The sequence below is a fragment of the Chlamydotis macqueenii genome, chromosome 4 (assembly GCF_036417535.1).
Source record: "Chlamydotis macqueenii isolate bChlMac1 chromosome 4, bChlMac1.mat, whole genome shotgun sequence".
NCBI classification, from domain to species: domain Eukaryota; kingdom Metazoa; phylum Chordata; class Aves; order Otidiformes; family Otididae; genus Chlamydotis; species Chlamydotis macqueenii.
The window spans coordinates 38,955,950-38,976,995 of NC_141559.1; the positions used below are offsets into that span (position 1 = coordinate 38,955,950).

General features: G+C 39.6%; 1 protein-coding gene across 1 annotated transcript; it reads right to left on the bottom strand.

Annotated features, from left to right (window-relative positions):
* Positions 1-110: 110 nt before the first annotated feature.
* On the bottom strand, positions 111-16,134 carry PPID (peptidylprolyl isomerase D). The gene is made up of 10 exons (XM_086746199.1): positions 16,003-16,134; positions 13,967-14,107; positions 13,406-13,512; positions 8,775-8,963; positions 7,936-8,058; positions 6,211-6,317; positions 3,427-3,568; positions 1,014-1,100; positions 890-932; positions 111-345 (listed from the first exon to the last, which is right to left on the bottom strand). Exons 1-10 carry the CDS (start codon positions 16,085-16,087, stop codon positions 257-259), a joined length of 1,113 nt encoding a protein of 370 aa, XP_086602325.1. The 5' UTR covers positions 16,088-16,134; the 3' UTR covers positions 111-256.
* Between the last annotated feature and the right edge of the window lie 4,912 nt (positions 16,135-21,046).

The window sequence follows — 21,046 nt, forward strand, 5'->3', positions numbered from 1 at the left end:
AGCACTAACTTATTAAGCTGCATAAACACAACCCCGACAGACTGACACATTAGAAATGCATCTGAGTTGCAAAACACAAGCTCTTACAACTTAAAAAAAAAGAAAAGCACTTGACCTTTGAACAGTTTTGTATTTATTATTAGACTTTTGAGTTGTAAACATTGAAAACTGCAGTACAGGGCAAATGAAAGAAGCAGCTCCATTTATCCTTTTGCATGAGTTAGTGCATAGGTTTAAATGCTTAGAAAAAAAAAAATCAAGCAAACATTTTAGCATAAGCTGCCTTCTCTTTCTCCTTTTGGGCTTTTATCTTCTGCTTGATTTTGAGTGTTTCCGTCTGGATAGCTGCTTAAAAAGAAAATCCATGATACAGTTACAGTAATCTCTTTACATTAGGTCTCCTCATATGTCAAGACCAGGTCACGCTGCTGCAACTTACCCATGTTACTTTGTTTGATAGAACTGCACTTACTCTTCTATTAGGTCAGATACTAGCAGCAAAAAACCCTTGTCTCTTACTTTGTTTCACCTGGTAAGGTACCCAGGTAGAGGAGGGTGTAAGTAAGCATAATATTGGTGCCAACAGAGAAATTATGAGCTAAAAATCTTACCCCATTAGACCAGGAAATTGAGAAAGTTACTAAGAGCCCTGTGAGATAGGGAGATGGTTCAAGGGGCATGCGTAAGCAGCGCAACAAAAGCATCGCTGCTGTGTAAAAAGAGGTTTTGCACCTCAGTGGGCTCTGCGCTCAATACATCAGCACTTAAGTGGTCAGAAGCCAGCATTTTAGGCATCACACTGGTATGATTTCCTACTAAATATTACCCTGGTTACTTGTTACATTCTTTAAAAAAGTAAAGAATTTACGAAGAAACAGCTTTATTTTACCTTTGTCTTCAGGAGCTATTTCATGAGCCTTTTTAAGATCAGCCTTAAATAAAAGGGAAATATAAATTAACGTTCTGATTAAATGTTTAGATTTAAAAAAATAAAAAAATACTGTGATCATTACCAATGCTTGATCGAGGTCTTTTATTCCCTGCCATCCTTGAGCCCGTCTGTAGAGAGCTTTAGTATTTGCTGGATCTATTTTAAGAGCCTGTAAATTTAATAAAATTGTCACATTAACATTTCATATACTTCACAGCCTCCCATCTCCGCAAATGGCACAGTTCTCACCAGCAGACAATCTCCCCAGTTAGTTTGAGGGTAAGCTGTCAAAACATTAACTGTGTAAAAAAGGAATGCTATATTGCAGCACACTGAATAGCTAGCTTATCAGTTTTAATACCACTGCACCAGAAGTGATCTTTTGTGAAGGACGAGCATACATGAGGATGAAATTGTGTGCCTATATATGTACGTACACACACACACACAGAGCTGTCAAGGTGTTGCTGCAGTTCATGTTATCCTAACCTTGAGTCTCACAACACTTGATATTGCAGATCTTTCCTTCACACCAAAAAAAAAAAACAAACATCAAATGGCATCATGAAGACAACACACAGATTTCCTGTAAAGCTTTTTCACTGTAGGCTAGAAAGATACATACAAGCAATCCATCTCATGCTTCAGGAACCTTGCCAAGTTCCGGTCGTCATGCCTTTTTTGAGCCGAATGGTTTCACTAATGCGTACATGCCAGCTCTGACATGACAATATCAAAATAAGAAATACAGTGGCTGGGCAAAGCGACTGTTCCACTATTTGATTACTTAAAGTTAACTTTTTTAAGTACCTCAGTTAATTTGGCTAGCTAGCTGTTTTGGTTTTTTTGCCTGTGAAAAATTACTTTCCTTTTTTTTTGTATTGCAGATAATTCTATAGTGTGTCTTTTTAGAAATTATTTTAAAGAATATAGTTTCGTAGTGATTACAGGAAATCCCTCTGCATGAATGTGTGGCTTTATTAATTTCATTTATTAACTTTAAATCTTTAATTAAGAATTATAAACATTAGAGGATGCATCCAGATTTTTTAAAATCACTTCTTTATTGGCTGTTAATATAAAGTATGAAGTATTACCTGGGTGCTCATCCTGATCAGTCTGCTATAAAGCCTAGAGCCTCTTCTGTGTCAAGGATTAGAAAACTGTTGTGTACACACAGGTAGCATTCCTTGGTTTTAGCTTGACCATTGTGCCTACTGCTGTTCTAAAGCAAGGTTTGTTTTAACAGCTTCATCCATTCGTAATTCCTTATTTACACTAAATAATGCATGTACTACAGATTGTTAATTTAAATTGGTTTTGGCCTTAGGAAATCATAAAAATGAAAGTGTACAGTTTCTCATTAACAATTACTGTAAACTCTACTAGTTAATCTTAGGAAACTGGTCTTCTGGTTAAAACACTGATACACTGTTGAGCACTTCTTATGAAACATAAGCCAAATACCTTACAGACATCTATTACAGCTATGGAGTTGCCTTTATCTAACAATTCTGTAATCTTAAAAAAAAAAAAAAAAGGAAATGGTGTTTGGGGTTTGTTTTTTTTTCCCCACAATAGCAAACACTATGATTAATAACTTCTATCTGTAACACTTAAAAGCTGTTTCAAATTTACCATCTTCTAGATGACAGATATGACATTGCACAGCTTTATTATTTTGTTTCTTTCCTCATTCCCCATTTGTCCATTCTGAACATAGGTTTCTGAAAGTCTTCCATGTGCTAATGCCATCAGCGGGCTAGAAAGCAAGCCAGCTCTCTAAACACCCCTCACACACAGATTAGCAGACTCATGCTTTCAGCAAGAAGCCCTAGGAGGTGCTGCTCAGGATCCTCTGCTAACAGATAAGAGCATTCTTTACTCTGTTTCCTTCAAAATTTTCAAGTTTTACTGAATTACTTAAAGTTTCCTCAAACGTACTAAATTCCATCAGCATGTCTACATCATTGTTCCTTTTTATTTTCTTTAATTCTGTTATTCAATATTTCTATATTTATTGTTTCCTTCTTTCTTTCTTACTGATTTTATTTCACCACTAAGCCTACCTGAAAGGGCTTACATTAGAAAGTCACTTCAATTAATAAAATACAAGACGATCAAATCTAAACTAAGTAAAACATTTTGCTCATACTAGTCTTCCGGAGAAAAGTATTCCTCTTTCCCTGAAGACAGTTTAACTCTTTGTAGTATACAAATTAGCTCTGCAAACCAAACTGACAATGACAGTGTGCATTTTTTCTGGCAGTAAGCAACTGCCCTCTTTTGTTTGTTTCTAATGAGTCAGTTCAATGTCACAGTATTTTTAAAAGCCACATACTGGAAAGTTAGTAAAAACTTCACAATCAGCCTTCTACTTTGTTTACTTTCAAATCATAAGCTTGTCAGAAGACTCTTTAAAAAAGCTTTGTATGTTCAGTCTCAATTTTCTACATAGGCCAATTGTTAATCAAAATACTAAACAACAAATTTACCTCTGAACAACTTTCAATGGCTCCCTGCCAATCAGACAGTTTTAGTTTACAAGCGCCAATGTTTAAAGCACAGGTCAAAGCAACAGCCTTTAACTTTGGTTTGTCTGCCTCCTCTGCCACTGCTTCAGAAGCTTCTACATACCTGTAGAAAAACAGATTTACAAAGAACATGCATTAGTGTTGCAACTTCCATTTTGTTCTGCCCTTAGCTATCTTCCCAGAGATATGTGCCTATCCCTACTGGTGTTTTTAAAGCAGCTTCAATTCCATTATTGCAAATATTTATTAAACTAAACTACAAGACCTACCCTAACAAAAACCATAAACTTCCTGGTGAATGTTTTCCTGTACCTCCTACTCCTCCACTGTACTAACAGCATTCTTTTTCTTAGACAAGTGCGCTACTCTAGATGGCATTAAACCTCAATGACGGTTTACTCTCAAAAAACACGTTGCTCATCAGTGGCAAAAAGTCAACACCACCACTGCAGCTTCCACATTCATGGGAAGCTTCATCTCTTCTTCAGTTCCCTCAGTAATATTTTAATTAGTTTAGGCCTTTATGGCTAAAATCTGAAGCTAACTTTACTTTGAAAAAGAGGGTGTTTTATGATCTCTCTTCACCTGGAAAGAACTCCACCTTCTTTCCACTGTCTTCCTTCATGACTTTTTTCCTGAACTTCAAAACTGACACTGGTTCAGGACTAAGCTGCCTCATTTACTGCATCTCTACTTCACAGGTAAACTGAAAGGCAAACTGTATCTCCTTCTTAATTTACAATCTGCTAATGCTGTCAGTTTTTTATTTCAAGTGGCAAAGGTCTGTTGTGGATATAAAAGTCCTAACTCACTCTTTTAATGGCCTACTTAATAGTCTTTCTGTGGTTCTTATTTAAAAAATAAAAATCATGTGTTTGCATACCTTCACATTTTAAGCATGCCATGATTAATGCAGTCTTTGCAGATCAGTGCCTATGTAAGTTCAATTTTTGCATGCCCTATCTTTTGAGTGTTGCATGGTTTGTATATAACTGGACCACACACACAAAAAAGCAATACTTAAAAAGTACATTAGATACAATCCCAGGGATTTTTTCCACTTGCTAGATATCATGCAAAAGATGAGAATCAGAAGAGAGAGAAAAGGGTAAAAAGCTAAGGAGAGTTATAATACAAAATGTGTTATGTTCAAAACAAACAGAATAGAATCATAGAATCATAGAATGGTTAGGGTTGGAAGGGACCTTTAAAGGTCATCTAGTCCAACCCCCCCTGCAATACACCTATAACGTTTATAAATCACACCAAAACATGAAAGACTGCAACCATTCTGGAAACAAAATTAGAGCTTCGAAGTCAAAATCAGTAAGATGAGTATCAAGGGAGATGATAGTAAGAAGTAATACATTTTTTTGACAAAATGTGTCAATTCTTACATGCAAAATAAATTTTAAAAAACTAGTTAAGCAGCAGTAAGACAAGAGAAAGAACAGAAGGTTATAATGGTTACTGTTGGTAAAAAGTAAAAATCAACACTGCCAGATGGTTTGCTAAGTGAGTTGTAGATGAGACAGGGGAGATACCCAGGTAAGAGCTACTCTATTCCTATCAGTTCTGGTGAAGTGCCAGCTGAAGTACACCGTTCTGCCTAAAGTATTAGATTTTAAGATACAACAACAGGGCATGTCCATAAAAGCATGGCCTATAAAGAAGAGCTGGAATTACCAGATTTGTTTAATCTAGAAGTTACTATCCTTCCCACCCAGAAGGACAAATAACTACCGAACAGAAGCTGTCTACTCAAACTGGAAGAGCCTTTGCTGGATGTGCTTAAGAGCGAGTAAGACAACTCATTTTAAGGGACGGCATAATTATACCTGATATTCACCTAAGAATGGCGGGACGAAATAGACAGATAGAACACAAAGATCCTTAAAGATCCTTTCCAGCCTTTTTTCTCCATGATTTCTGAAAGGTTTACATAGAAATCCTTTTTACTCTGGAGTTTCTGTTGGTCTATGATGGGCTTTTTGAGGGCAGGGGGAGACACTGCATCTTGGGTTAATATCTGTAATTAAAGGATTCGTTTTTCGTCAGTTAAAAATTCAGTTGAAACATTAAATGTGCCTGAATTCTTTTTTTTTTCATGACTATTACTGTTAGTTAACCAGTCATCATTAAGAAGGTAGGGATAAAGGCCAAGATAACTTTAAAAAAAAAAAAGTAGTTTTTAGGAGAAGCTCATATACACAAAGCAAAAAGCATGAAAAGAAGGAGCAGTATGGAAACAAAATCAGAAAGACCGTGATTTTGAAGGCAAGTCTGAATTATACATGAAGTCAGGATGATGGTATGGAGCCTCAGAAAAAAATAATAAGTGTCAGATTTGGGGGTACTCTCTCTTGAACTTAGCAATTTCCTAAACTTACTGTTTTTCAGAAATCAGAGAAAAAGTATTTCCCTCCTTTCCTGTCCATTAACTATCCTGTATAATATTGTGCTTTTCTTTCCAGTTATGCACCAGCACAGTAAGAGTATTTTTAAAAAAAGGAGCATTTAGTCAATTCTAAACAATACTTCCTGCCTATGGCTCTTACCTAGCAATGAGTAGAAGACCCATTTGAATAAGTAGCTAAAAATCAACTAGATGTTTGAGAAAGCTCTTTCTTTAGAACAAAAAAGAGCAGAGCAACAGGCACTTTTTAAATGCACGTATCATTGCTTGATAGCAGCAGTAATTCGGGTTACAGGAACTGTAACCTGATTGAATGATGATAGCCTTACCGTAAACTTTTACTATACTTTTTAGCTGCCACTGCCCAATTTTGCGATTTGAAGGAAGTATTTCCTATATTCTTTATGTCTTCTGCTATGGCCACAATCTTGTCAACCTAATAAAATAGATGGAAAATATAAAGTATGAATGTACTTATGAAAGAAGTCTTGAATTACTTAATGTTTAACAGTAGGATCCCATGTCCATCCTCTTCCAAAGATTATAAAAATCTCAGAATAAAAATATTCCTAATTTAGACAAATACTAGCTTCAAACCAGTCCTATAATATTCTCTACTTTATGTAACACAATAGTCTGAAAGATGAAATTCCTAATGGGTTTTCTACAGTATAAAGGGTGAGAAAATACCAGAGACAACACAGCAGTTCAACTCCCTCCTCTAAATGCTGCTACCCACACAGAGCTATATATAAAGGTATTGACCGTTATTCATAGAAAAGAAGACATGTTAACAATGAAAGTATTCAACCAAGACTGCCTTATTCTTGAGAAAATTTTGTCTTCTGCTTCTCAAAGCAGTATTAGTCACCTGAACTCTGCGTGCTCTCAAACTAGAAGTCCTATCAACACAATTCTTCTTCTCTCAAAACACTTGAAACATCTATGGAAAGAGAAAAAGAACAACTGCCTGTCTTTATCAAATCCATCATTTCTATTTCCAGAATGGCACACATTTCAAGTGTTAAGTTACTTTTCCAGTGGCAATAAACAGTTTATAATTACTACTGTCTATCCCACAGTTGTCTTAAGCTCTGTCAAATGTATACATTGCCATTTGTAATGCTATCGGTTTACACTTCTGCCCTCCTCGAATTAATGACCTTGAAAAAAACTGATCACAGCATGAGACCAGTGTCACCATGATTTCTGTAGTCAGTTCACAGGAACAAGTTTAAAATTAAAGGAGGCAGGCACCTGCCAACTTCAGTTCTGAACCACAGCAAATGCTGTCCAAAAACATTTTCACAAGTTGAAGTGCTTCTCAATAGGAAAGATACAAGGAGTTTCTGGTTTCTAGCTGTAACTTTTTTTACTATTCTAATTCTATATTGGGAATCTACACGTGCAGCCCCCTTTTTTTCCCCCTCACAAATCACTGTTTGTCTATTTCGCTTTCATGATACATTAAAAACCTGCAGAAGAGCTGCTTTCACCAGTCTGCGCCCTAACTCCCAACAACAGGTCTTCCTTCAGTTTGAACAACCTGAAAAGCAAACAACTGCTGGGAATTGAGAAAAACTAGCTCTGATATAGTAAAAATATTTTTTAAAGGTTGATCCTTTATTATTTCTAGTAAGTGAGGCAAAATCTTTTTAAGGGTGGATATTTAAGAAGTTGCACAGAAAAAGTGCGTAGGTACAACATTAAGTTAGTCACCTGCAGGATGGAATTCTAGTAATTGTAATTTTCACTACAGCACAAACAAAAATAAAAAGAAACAAAGAATAGAAAAAAAAAGTGTAATAATTGTAAGTAATTGTGGTTTTAATTATTGGGGGAAAAATCAGCTGCCCTTAGAAGTGAAAAAAAAAAAGAAACAGTCATCCCTTCCCACAGCATTCTCTTCCCTGAAATTGCATGTCAGCATTTAATCAGAACCTTGATCGATTCTTGGAAAAAAAGGCTTAATGAACATCATCACAGACACCGTGTAGCTCCGATTACCTACAAGTCTTGCATTCTGTAAAATACCTTGAAAGAAAAATACTTACATCTTTCAAGTCTATATCTGAATCTTCAGGAAAATCTGGATGAGCATCTCCAGATCCATCCTGGGGAACAATTCCCCAGTCATCTCCTTCTTTTAGCTCTCCACATTCTGCAATGACGCACAACTGAAAAAATAAAGTGTAAACAGCAGTATTGCTTATTAAGACAATTTAAAAAAAAAAACCCACAACTGCTGAGTGCTCTTTGAAATTCAGTAAAAACGCTTTTTCATCTGTTGTTTGGGTGCATCGATTTCAGAAAGCTATCACATCATTAGCCTATCCTCATCAAAAGGCTTTTATCACAGGAAGTGTTGAATTGCCAAGCTGCAACAAAACACAAGACATAGAAGTTCTACTACATTAGAGAAGATGGTTCTTTTCTTAAACTGCTACGTCTTCTAAAGTGACAGAGGTGTTAATTTTTCAAACAACCCCAAACTGACATGACCTGCACACTGATGGCTTTTTCAGAAATACTACTTCTGACATAAAATTCATAGAATTGTGTATCACTTAGATAGGGTTGTGAATTCCACCTTTTAATGTCGTCACCCATCCTACACTTCTAGCCGTGCATTTCCACCTTCACCCTGATAAAGGCTTCCACCCGTTCACAGCCGTATTGAACAACAGATCAATTGTTTGTGCAGGAGAAATTTACAGTGAAAGAACAAAAGCCTCTTAATAAGCACAGTAAAATGGAAAATAACGCTGTTGGTAAAAATAACTGGTTAACGTTTAATAGTTCTGGACATTACACCAAGCATTTAGAAGAAATGAATGTATCTCATACAATGGAAGAATACACATCATCTCTAGGTGCTTTGGATTTTGCTTACCTTAGCAGGACTTTCTCCTTTTACTTCAACGTTTTCTAATATTTTAACTACACCCATTCCTTTGATCACTTGGCCAAACACCACATGTTTCCCATCCAGGTGAGGAGTAGGCACCGTTGTAATAAAGAACTGAGAGCCATTAGTACCGGGTCCTGCATTTGCCATGCTCAGCAGCCCTGGTTTATCATGCTGCATTGGGGAAAAAAAAAAACACAACCAACATACAAAAGATCTGTTATAAGACTATACATCAGATTCTGTAAGGCTATTAATGTATCTAGCAAAGACAGCCATAATGACAACTTGGTAAATCAGAGAGTTACATGCAGTTGGCAACTAATTTCACCTAGCAAGACTGAAGAGGGCAAATGCCCAGCTCTGCATCTGCACTTGCCACCTAGCAGTCTAGCAAGCAGAGCCACATGTGCGACTTGATGCTGTAACATCTGTCTGCTTCACGTACACTCAATCCCCTGCCCAGCTGCTGAGTTCAGACAGACCATCTGAGAGACATGTGAAGGTCCTCACTGGGTTATTCAAGACCACTGGCCTCAAGTAACAAAGCAAAACCCCACTTACACCAACTTTAATGGTGCACTGTCAAGATGGGGTATGTATTGTTAACTTTACAAGGGCTACTCACACAAAGTATGTTGTAGAACTGTGGGGTTTAGGAGACTGTGGTCTTTATTATTTAAAGGTTAGTGGGGTTTTTTTTAACTCCTTCACTTTCTAAGAGAGAGAGTTTTTATTCTGTTGGAATTTTTAACCATCTAATTATTTTGGCTCATACTAGCACATCACAAACTAAAAAAAAATTACTAAACAGCCTAACATGAGAAGATATTGTTTATCTTGTTTCCCGTAAGTACTTTTTCTTTCTTTGAAATACGAATTATCTTGCTCCATCACACAGATTATTTCAATTTCACTTGTACTGCAGAAATGTACTTCTCATATGTGTTGTGAATCTCTTGTTGTTAAACTGGCATGACACTAAGATGTTATTCTCCCGAAACTGATCTAGTTACTGAATGCAAGGAACTCTGTTTAACGTAAGTCAGTATGTTATACCAAGACACCAGTACGTGTCTGAAGCACGCAAGCTGTGGTATTCCTAAGAAACCCGACACTGTGGGGAGGAGGGGAAGGCAGGAAAAAAAAAAAAATAAAGAAAAAGAATAATTACAGCACAGAGGAGACAGAAGCAGATACTGCTGTGAAGTAGGCCTCAGACCTCGACGGGAGGTTGATTAGTTTGAGACAACAGTCTGAGACAGCTGTACTTAAGCATCTGGTTTGTCCCTGTAGTCTCTACCACTCTGAACCTGTTGTTTTGAAAACTGTTTTCCCACATAGCGTTTAGATTTCCAGGGTGGTAGAGAGAACTCCTTGCCTGAGGTGTTAATCTAGTCATACAGCAGAAAGAGTCTTTATCTTTCAAGCAGGAACTGACTCAGGAACTCCAGGAAAAGGTTGTACAGCTGAGAACTAGAATTGTACCTAGCCAACAGAAAGCTACTGGAATAATCTTGGCTTTGTCTCTTCTCATCTTGAAACTCATCCTGAGAATCAGAGATGGCAAATGATAGAGAGGAAGCCTGTGTTCCACAGCAAGAGAAGGCATCTGGTAGCAAGCCTGCAGAAATGCAGCCTCCAAAACAGGCATCTGACATTCTGCATCGTACTGGATCGTATTTCCTGGCAAACAAGTTAATCAGAAGGGTTCCCTCATAGATTTTTTTCAAATACTATTTGAGGCTGTTCACTGATTCACTGCCCAAGAGGCAGAATAAGACCTGCAAATCTTACTTTTCTTTTTTTTTTTTTTCCAATTACAACTAATGCTAGACAGTAATGGTTTGTAAACAAAGAGACAAGTAACAATAAGCTCTGGTGTTGCCTTACACCTGCACGTTTACCTTTTATCTGTAAAGATTTGGAGGACAAGTTGGAAAGTTAAGAACAGAAGTCTGGTGGCTCTGATGTTCACACTTGGATGAAACCCCATTTCTTTTGGGACCAAGCCTCAACATTAGTCTCATGATGAGAGCCTTTATTTATAAACAGAACTGTTGTAATTCATGCATTTGCTTGCACTGCAGATAGATAGTCTTTCTTTTTATGGTTTTTGCTTGTCATTTTGTAAGCTTAGAAAGCAAGTAAGAAAGTCCAGACAAAATCAGATTCTCTGATAGATTCAAGGCTTGCAAAACTATGCCATGGCAGCAACACTGCTTGAGGACTGTGTAAGTCGGGTGTTTCACAACAGCACAGCCATTAGCTGGAGAAGTGACACTAAAAAAAGCCTAGTGGGATTGATCTGACATGGTAAGCTGAAGTCTTGCAGTTTATTCCGATTTACAGGAAACCATACGAACAGGACAAGAACAAACAGGTAGTTCCAGCGTCCTCAAATGTCAACAAAAACAATTCATTGTTGTCCGAGAGTGGTTTAAGGACACTTTGCAGGACTGCTAGATTAAGTGCAAGATCCAGTGAATTTCTGCATAGTAGAGGCATTTTAACTCCCACTAAAATCCCAATAGACTTGGCCAACAGATGATAAGAATTGAGCTCCAAGATTCTGTACAAGATCCAAGTGAGTTTTTCAACTCATCCCTGGCACACTGACAACTTTTGTTATAGCTGAGCAGTCGGAGAAGTACTGAAAGGGGGATCATTTGCATTCCATTCATAATTACCTTCAGATCTCACTTGACAGTACAACCAAAAAAAGTAACGATGACACAAAGTCTCCTTCTTCAAGGAGCCAGAGATCCTGTGACAAGCACCAATGCGGGAGAGTAACTTTAAGCAGCAGTGCTATGGGCACCACCATAGCAAATGTCAGACTTCAGAGAACACCTCTCACAACTGTAATTAACTCCACAATGAATGCTGCAGCTACGCTTCCAGCTATTGCTCCAAGCTTGGTAATGGACTTCAATGCCTGATTAGCAGAGGACTGACATATTTTCTTTTCTGAAAACACTGTTCAGAGGCAAGCACAATGGCAGTCAGGGCTTTGTTTTAACCACTGAAGAACGATGTCTGCAAGTTTGTTAGTCAGTGTTGTTGAGGAATCATTCATATGCTATCACATACTAACATGATGTGAAAACAGTTAAGACCAATGCTGAGAATTGTTACACCTGCAGCAGCGGGCGCCCTGGCTGCTGTTAAGGGGTACTTGCAGAAGTTATTTTTGCTGTTTCCAAGTAGTACTCCCACCCAGGTTCAAGATGCCCTTTATGTACAGCTAAGAACACAGATGAGCACTCAGAACAATTATTATGGTTCCCACTTTTCTTCAGAATAGGTAAGTCTGCTAGCCAAAAAATCTAAGTCACAGTGTACAGGTAATACTTAAATTTAGATAAATTTAAATTGTAGGCTTAAGGTACACTTGTAGGCTTAAGATCCGCTGTACGGGATGGTGAAAAGCAGTCGTCTTCCCTTTCTGGAACACTCGTTTTTAGAAAAAGGCAGAACTAAAATACTTTAAAAAAGAAGATTTAAAAATACAGAAAGCAAACATTTCTTCTTCAAAAGCATAAAAAAGAAGTCAATCTTATGTCAAAAGACTGACCCTGGAGGCATCAACTGCATTTGATTTTGATGACAAAGAGAACCCTGAAGAATGGTAATAGCCATTTTAAAGGTTACACCTTTGTAAAAGAAACAAGAAAAAACACAGGACACATCCTGAGAAACCTGTTGTTCAGAAATTGTACTTGTTAAGTTGTGTGTATAAAGCACGTGCACCTGCAGTCTTCCTGGTGTCACCAGATGTGGATCTTGAGGACAAAGACGGTTTTAGAATGTTCTACTCTCACAGCACAGCTCCCTCCTCTCTTCCCGCAGCTGAGCTGCCTGTGGGACTGCGCTAATAGTTGCTAGTAATGCAAGAGTGAGCTCGGATACAGGAGTGGGAATAAGTAATGGGAGGAGTAGGAATTTCTGCCATCAAAGCCAACATCTTTTAAAATGACATCTTCAAATGGAGACGTTTGCATATTCAAAATTTTCCTTTGTTCACAGCACATTTTTCCAATATTTTGGGAGAAAAAAAGCCATTCATAAACAGCCTTTTACTTCTCATATCATTGAAAATAACTGCAGTGGGGAAAATGCTTTCTTTTAAATTTTCCTTTGGATTAATTCTGCAATGTACTGTGGATTCCTCACTCCTTAAGAAAGGTATTTTTCACATCTAATCTTATGACTGTTATTAGTATATTAAAGAAGCATGCGATACATTTAACTCTAACACACTATATGCTTCAGTGATAAAATCTGCCAGTCTTTTAAAATAATATCCCCACTACAATGAGAACTAAAATATTGTTTCAAATTAATTTCCAATAGTGCAATTAAAAAGGACATTTAAACTATGGTTGTCTTTGTCTTAATGAGGTTGACCTCATTTTCTATGTATTCATACATGTACTTGTTCTCTATTCAACAAAGACATTAAGGACAAACTACTTCGAGGCTTTTTTGCTGTGTTCTTTCCAATGCTTAGAAATACATTAACCTTGGACTAAAAAGAGCTAATATTGAACGTAAAGAAAAATAATCACTGAAACTTAAAAAACTACATACAATTAGTATTTTCAATAGAGTACCTTATAATGAAAGTTTTCATCTTCAAATGTTTCACCATATATACTTTCTCCACCTGTGCCATTTTGGTTTGAGAAATCTCCACCTTGGACCATAAATTGTTTAATAACTGTAAAAGAAAATAATTATAAAATACAGCAGTAAGGCAAGAAAGGCATGAAGAAAAACAATTCAGAGATGAAGAGCAATCCCTGTCACCAGCACCTGCTTCTAAACACAACAAAAAAGCACCTTTTATTTGTCCAGTGTCCCCTAAGTACTCCTTTTCAGTTAAGCGGGCATCACTTGATATTTAATCCTTTACCTGAAATCCATTTCAACCTATTCACAACTCATCATAAACTAGTCTTACTATTACTAACTTAGTAGTAAATTTGTAATTTACTATTGTCAATGCACGGTAAGAACATCTAGTCATTAGGAGGACCAAAAAGTCAGAAACTTACTTTCAGTCAAGTTATTTCTTAAACCAATGTACCAAAATATTATTAAAGATTATTTCAAATACTGATAATGGAGCACTTCAGGTACCAACAGGAAACCAAAGGATTTATAAGACTTACTTCTGTGGAAAGGACATCCTTTATAATGGAGAGGTTTTCCAGTGGTAGGCCCTGTTCCCTTTTCTCCTGTACATAACGCACGGAAATTTTCAGCAGTTTTAGGTACAACGTCAGCAAATAATTCAAAGACAATGCGTCCAACTGAAACGACAAAGAGATAGTGAGATATATTAAGTCGCGTCCTTGGCATGGTGATGTGTTGAGCACTACAAGGCAAAGGAAATTACTGTTTCAGACGTTATTATTTTTATTTAGATTACTATTAAATTGACATTTTGAGGTCGTTCCACTGCAATTGCTGGCAGAGCTACATTAGGTTTTTAGCAAGGTTATTACCTACAATGAATTCCACTATCAAGAATCACTTAGGGGGGGTAAAGACAGATTCTTCCAAAAAAACTACCAAAAATGCCAAACACATTTTCTGCAAAAAAAAAAAAAAAAAAGCACGGGAAATCACACCACATATTATAGCCAAATTATGTATTTTAACATGCATACTTACTTTATGTCTATTTGAGCATACATATGTAGCTTGTTTAATCAAAACCAAATACAACTAAAGAAGACTGTTCTGTGGAGACTTTCACTTTATCAAAAAGCTTATGCCAAACATGTACACCAATCTTACTCCTCATTCTCTTAAACGCCAGTTTTGCTAAGACACAGTAATACTTAACATGCATATGAATAATGGCTACTTAGAGTTACAGGTGCTACAAGCAGTCGTTAAATCCAAAATACATTTTTTCACTACAGGAAGTGAAATCTGAGTAGCTAACAGATCCTGTAATAGCTGATAAGTGGATTCTGTGTCAAATTCTCATCTTTTCACAAACTGGCTTCTCAGAGAGCTATTTCTCACTCCTAGCAGCCGCCATCAGTTGATGCTCCTGTTTTCTCATCAGCCTCACAGTCAATTAGTTAACACAGCTTCACCCTACTGGAAGCTAAATGTAAATATATTAATTCAAATTAATACAGGAACGAAAACAAATTAGACAACTGAAAGTCAATAAAAGGCAAATCATCTTACAGACTTTCTTCTTTCACTCTTTTGAGCAGCAGAATGAATAAATGAAGCAATATCTTGACAAAATGGCAGCACCTATCTTAACCCATGCAAATTCTGAAAACCTACGTTTTCAAATATTACCCCAGCTTCCATGTTGTTGTTTTCTTAGTTTCATTTTGACCGTTTGCCCAGCTTTTCGAATGACTTCTGGCTGCACCGGCGATGCCAAGAGAACCATCAGGACGGCCGGTTTGCCAGAGCTTCTGCCCTCGCAGACCACCACCGCCCGGCGTGCCGCAGGCCGGCGGCAGCCAGGTGAGGCCTGGCACGCTGCTTCACGTCCGCAGGACATGGCAGGGGCGGTGGCACGGCTCAAAGCCAGGAGGGGCAGCCCGACACGAGGGAGGCCGGGCTCGGCACGCTGGCGGCACACGGAAGGGGCAGGCCGCCGCCATCGGTACCTGTGCGGCGTGGGGCAGCGTGCCCGTCTGCCACGCCGGGTAGGGCGAGGCTGCTCAGCGTGGCGGGTCGGGGGGACTGATGGCAGCATGTGTGCCTGCTCCCCTGCCTCACCCGCCGATGCGTCCCCTCAGCCGGGAGGTCCCGGGTAACGGGGTGCCAGTGCAGCCATGCTGCCTTTCTCTCTGTTTTGCTCGGGCCTGTTCCTTCTGGCGGGGAAACCTCCGAGGGAGCGCGCAGGGCGCCGCGGGAAGGCCGCACAGGAAGCCTCTCCGCGGCGGGGCCACGTTTCTCTCCCTCCCCGGCGCCGGGTGTCTGCGCGGGCAGCCCGCGGGGACAGCACCCGGCCCGGCGAGCCGCCATGCAGCCCTCCTCGTCCAGAATGTCCCGTCCCGCGGGCTGGCCCGGCCATCAGCCGTGCCGCTCCCGCCCGGCCCGGGCCGGGCCCGCGCGTTCCGCACAGGGGTGCCCTCACCCCCCACCCCAGCCCCGGCCCGGTCCCCGGCCCCACTGGGCAGTTCTCGCCCGAGTCCCCGCCGCGAGGGCCCCTTCCCGCCCCCACCTCGCTCGCCCCCGATGTCCACATCGAAGAAGGCGCGGGGGTTGCAGGCCTTGCTGGGCCGGGCGAGAGGGGACGGGTGCGACATAGCGCAGCTGCCCGCTGCCGCGCTGGCTCCGCCTGCTCGGCCGCCCGCGGGGTCGGGGCCGCTCCCCGCTCCTCCCACCGGCGAGGGCGGGCGGCTGCCGGAGGGGCCGAGGCCGCCTGGGGGGAGTTGGCGGCAGGGGGCTGGGGGAGGTTTTGTTGTCCGCGGTAATGGCAGCTGAGGGAGCCTGGCCGGGCCGCGCTCCTCAACCGACAGCGGGGGGGCGGGGGGAAGGCGGGTAGAGAGAGAGATTTTTTTATTTTGCTTGGGTCTATGTTTTATGATCGAAATGCAGGCTTTGTGGAAAGCTGTGAGCCATGGAAAAATGGGCAAATGGTCAAAAGTGACTATTGCCACATAAATGTTTAGAAACACTGGGTAACTCCAGTCTTCTTAAGGTCTGAAAACAAAAGGTGTTTCTTCCCAAAGTATGAATATCACAATAAGTGCTCCAAGGCAAACAATCAGCCACTTGTGTTGACCAACGGATGTAAATGCCATCAAACAACTTTTCAGGGGTTCCTCAAGGTGCTGCAGAATTCCCAAGCAATTGAATGGTCAAGACAGCCACATCCCATGCTCACTGGCATCACAAAGGCAAGGTATGTGTTTAGGCAAAAGCAGAAGGGGCAGAGGAGTGCTGGGCTCTGACCTTGCAGACTTACAGTCCTGGGAATGCTGCTCATCAAAATGAGCCTTCTGTATCCCTTGAACTTCTCTAATCCATCCCAGAAACCTCTGCATTCGTTCTTTGATTCATTGTATCCTCCAAAGGCTTTCTCCTCTAATTAATATCATCTTTGTATGTTTGGGTTTGAGCTTCATCAAGCTGGTTTTCATCTCTCACTCGGTATGTTCTTAATATTAGGCGTGTTAGAGGGCAGTTGTAATTCCCGTATTGAAAGAAAAGATAAAGTAGCATTGATATTCATAACACTGCAGTCCATATACTGCACTATGATTGTTCCCACAGCCTCTGTACAGATGTTGGATAGCAGAGGTGATAAGCACCAAGTGCTGTTGCATATTGCATCTGGGAACCCTTAACAGAAGGAAAAACCATCTGCTACCATCTGGGAACACTTAGTGAAGAATCAGTGGAACCACACTAAGGCATTTCTCTCTCTGAGCCAGCTGTATCAGGGATTTCACATGCTCCACAATGTCAAAGGCCACTAGAGCTTTGAGTCATCTGTAAGTCACCAGGCATCTGGCCATGGTCACTGGCTGAGATATTTTTGTCATTACACTTAGCATAGGTGAGGTGCGGTGGCGTAGGAGAAGTGATCTCAGTGAGGCAGTTGCTTGCCAAGTGAGTACGCTCTAGAAGAGATTTCTTTAGCAGATATCAGAGTAAAGTGTGTTTTGTCGGTGTATGTCCCCCGCAAGAGCTGCTGGCAGCTTCCTTTCAGGAGGAAGTAGTGATTCATTCTTCCAGCAGCAGACTTATGCAGTCCCTGCAGTTTTTTTTTCCTGGCCCAGTTGGAATAGTCTAGATTCTAGATTAGTAATTTGTATTACAGTTGTTGCTTGGAAGTCCCTATGTGCAAGGTACTATAGAGGGACAAAGAATGAAGCAATCCCTGTGCTAATTTGGAGACATAAAGTGAACAAGAGATAAATTAAGCAACTTTCTCAGTGTCAGTAGGAGATTCTGGAAAATACATGAGCTGAATGAGTATCTCCCAAGCACTGCAGTAGCATAATTACTGTACATATTAATTTATAGTCATTGACAGATTGTAAAAGACAAGTATAGTGTGACTTCTGTCAAGAACTTACTGAGTGATTTTGTGTTCAAGTTAATATATTAAGGTATACACTAAATTGATAGATAAATAATCTATTTCAAAGTCAGGCTTACTTTATAAAGTCCTCTAAAATGTGTTTTCATTGCCTGTGTGATCCTCTAATGCTTTGTGATCTTGTAATTTGAAAATATTTCCTATCACCAAAATATCTCTCATGTTTAGACATTTCCAATAGTTTACATAGTAAATACTTGTAAAGCAGTACATTGAAAATAGGCACTATAACTGAATTGTCTGTTCAATGTTTTAATTTAGATATTTATTTTTCTGCACCTACAGATTTGCCTACCAAGTAAAATTAGTTTGAGTATTGTCATTAGATAAACGCATGTTGAGGGTGCTAAAAACCTGAAGCTATTGCCTTCAAGTACAGGTCTCCCCTCCGCCACATACAATTGTATTTGCTGGAGTATGACACTCCAGCCTAATTGAACTCAAAGATCAGTCAGAGCAAGGGATGTGGATCTCATATATCCAGCCACTTCTAAAATCTTAGTTTTCACCTCTTCTTCCCTCCCTGACTAAAGAAGTTATCATTGATAAATGCATGGAAATGCATGTATCATTCTAAAACTTGTACTCTGATGGAAGACACAATAAGCAAATTTATTTCATAGTCATTCTAGCCTGTCAAATAGCATTCATGAAAGAATAAACTATAAAATAAAGATTATTTATAATTGTTGCTGATTATGTAAGATTGGCAAATAGGTACGCATTAAGACTAGGATTTTTTTTGCATTTGATTAATTTTCTTGCTCTTTTTTTCACCTCTAAATCTCTGTTTGACACTGTGAAGAAAATAGAAACTTAAACTTTCCACCAGAAAGTGAGTGCTTATGCTCAGTGCAGAACTGCCTTGTCTAAGAATATTAAAAGCCATTTTAGTTTGTATAGGAGTAACCATATGTTTGTGAGGTTTTCACAGGACTGAATTGTAACTTCAGAATACCGCCCAGTGGAGTACTGATGGGATCCAGCTGACAAGCGACTGAAACACATACCAGCTTTTCAGAACAGCTATCAAGAAGCTTCCAGTATGCAATTTTTGGTAAGAGTCTTGGTAAGGATGCTTCCACTGCTTCCTCTGGCACAGAGCAGCCACTCAGCCTTTCCTGCGCCATGTGACACACAGGGTGCATCATGTGCTATTCCCATGTGACCTGGCACCTCAAGCATGTCACCTTCATGAGAGAGAGAAATGAATCTGTTTTCTCATCATCAGGCTTGTTGTTCACCATCTGCACCAAGTCTTTTTCTACATAAAGCTGAATAAAGAGGTCCCAGATTAAACCCATACTGAGCAGTTATTGACTCTGAGATGATTCCTCTAAGCAGCATTAAAATGCAGTGTTAAACAATGAACGAACCGTATGTTCTTGTCTCGGGATGTTTTAAAGAGAAAATTATCTACACAGAGCTGAGATAATATAACAGAAATGGAAATAAAAGTAATGCCTTTACTCGTCACTAATTTTCAGATACACTGATCCCTAAAGAAATGATTTAGCTAAGAACCAAGCAAAAATAAGCCAACTTTTTAGTTACGTATTTTAGCTCTGCTTAGAACATGTTTTAGAGGCAAATAACCAGAGTAGCATTTAGGACCCTGGGACTTGAGGAGGCATGGCAGAGAGTGCCTGTGACTTCTGATGACAGAATAAGCCAAGGAGAGGCCCAAAATATTTGCTAGCTGCTGGCTGCTGTTGGCACAGTGGTGATGTGGGGTGTTGGTTTTGTGGCTAAATTCTTGCCCTCACCTTTGATACAAATGTATGTCCTCTATATTAATGCAATTTCATGTAGATGTATAGTGCTGTTTATCACAGTTATCACCAAAAGGTATTAAAATATCAATGATGATGACTATCTTCTTTATTATGCAGAAAGCCTTTTGGGTCTGCCTCTCATGTGAGTAGGATGGAGTCCAAGGTGAACTACATCAGCATGGATTTAAAGACAGGAGTGCAAACAGCAAATAGTAAATCCCACAACAGATTTTGCCGTTGAAAATCTTGGGCATGAGGATTTCCAGGTAGGCTTTGGATGGAGTCTTGGGCAGGAGGCTTAGAAATACAGTCTACCAATGGTAACAGCTCTGCTGTTGAGAGGAACCAAACCAGATTCTAAACAATTGTCTGAATATTCACAAATATGTACGTCTTCAGGCTCTTCTGAAGGAAAAAGTTCTGCACCTTTGCTTTAGGAAATTTGACAAGATACATAAGTAACAGTGATTTCAGAGGATTGTGAATACCTGTTACCTTCATACAATCCAATTCTCACCATATTACTCAATATTTATGTGGTAGTGATTAAAAGAAGACACCCCTTATCTGGCCTTTCGCTCTATTTTTATCACCAATGACTGTTGAAAATTAAGCGTTTCATTACATACCTCAGTACTTCCCAGTAATTTTGAAACAATTATTATTTCCCTTTTAACTGTCTTTCGTTTTCAACTGACTGTATCTTCTATGTAAAAAGTCAGTGAAACTGCTTATGTATATAAGACAGCACCTTTATGGCACAGCTCAGGGGCTGGGAAAAGTTGCAGCAGCAACAGCGTGAGTTACGTTACGCTCAGTTCATGCGGGATGAGTAAGCTGGTTTGCAGGGGGCTGCAAGCCCAAGCTCTCCGTTTCTGTTGGCTTCTGACCCTGCTTGCAAAGTAGAATACATTTTGTAATAGGTTTTTTAATTCTCTGTGGAGAGTAATTTAGGCTTACCGTGCTAAATAGTAATAATGACAATATGGAGAGAGAATAATTCTTGCCATTTCTTGATATCATATTTTACTTGGCATATTTGAGGCAGCAATAAGAATTGCATTTTATTTATTTTACAGAATCCTAGATGTTGCTGATGCATTGCAAAGTGTAGCAAGACTTACCTGCGTTCCTGTAACTTACACAGCATGTGTCACCGCACTAAGCCGTAAGTCATTAACAAGAATCCTGGAGTAACAAGCTTTTTGTTAAATCTTCAGAGCTTGCCTGTTCTGGCCTCTGCCGTCTTTGTGTAATACCTCCAAAGCCTGGTTCTGACGAAAAGGTCTAGGAGCATTTTGGACTTGTATGTTCAAGACTGAGAGGGATGGAAAGGAAGTAGCTGTAATGGAAGTCATCCAGGTCTGAGTGACAGGGAGGCA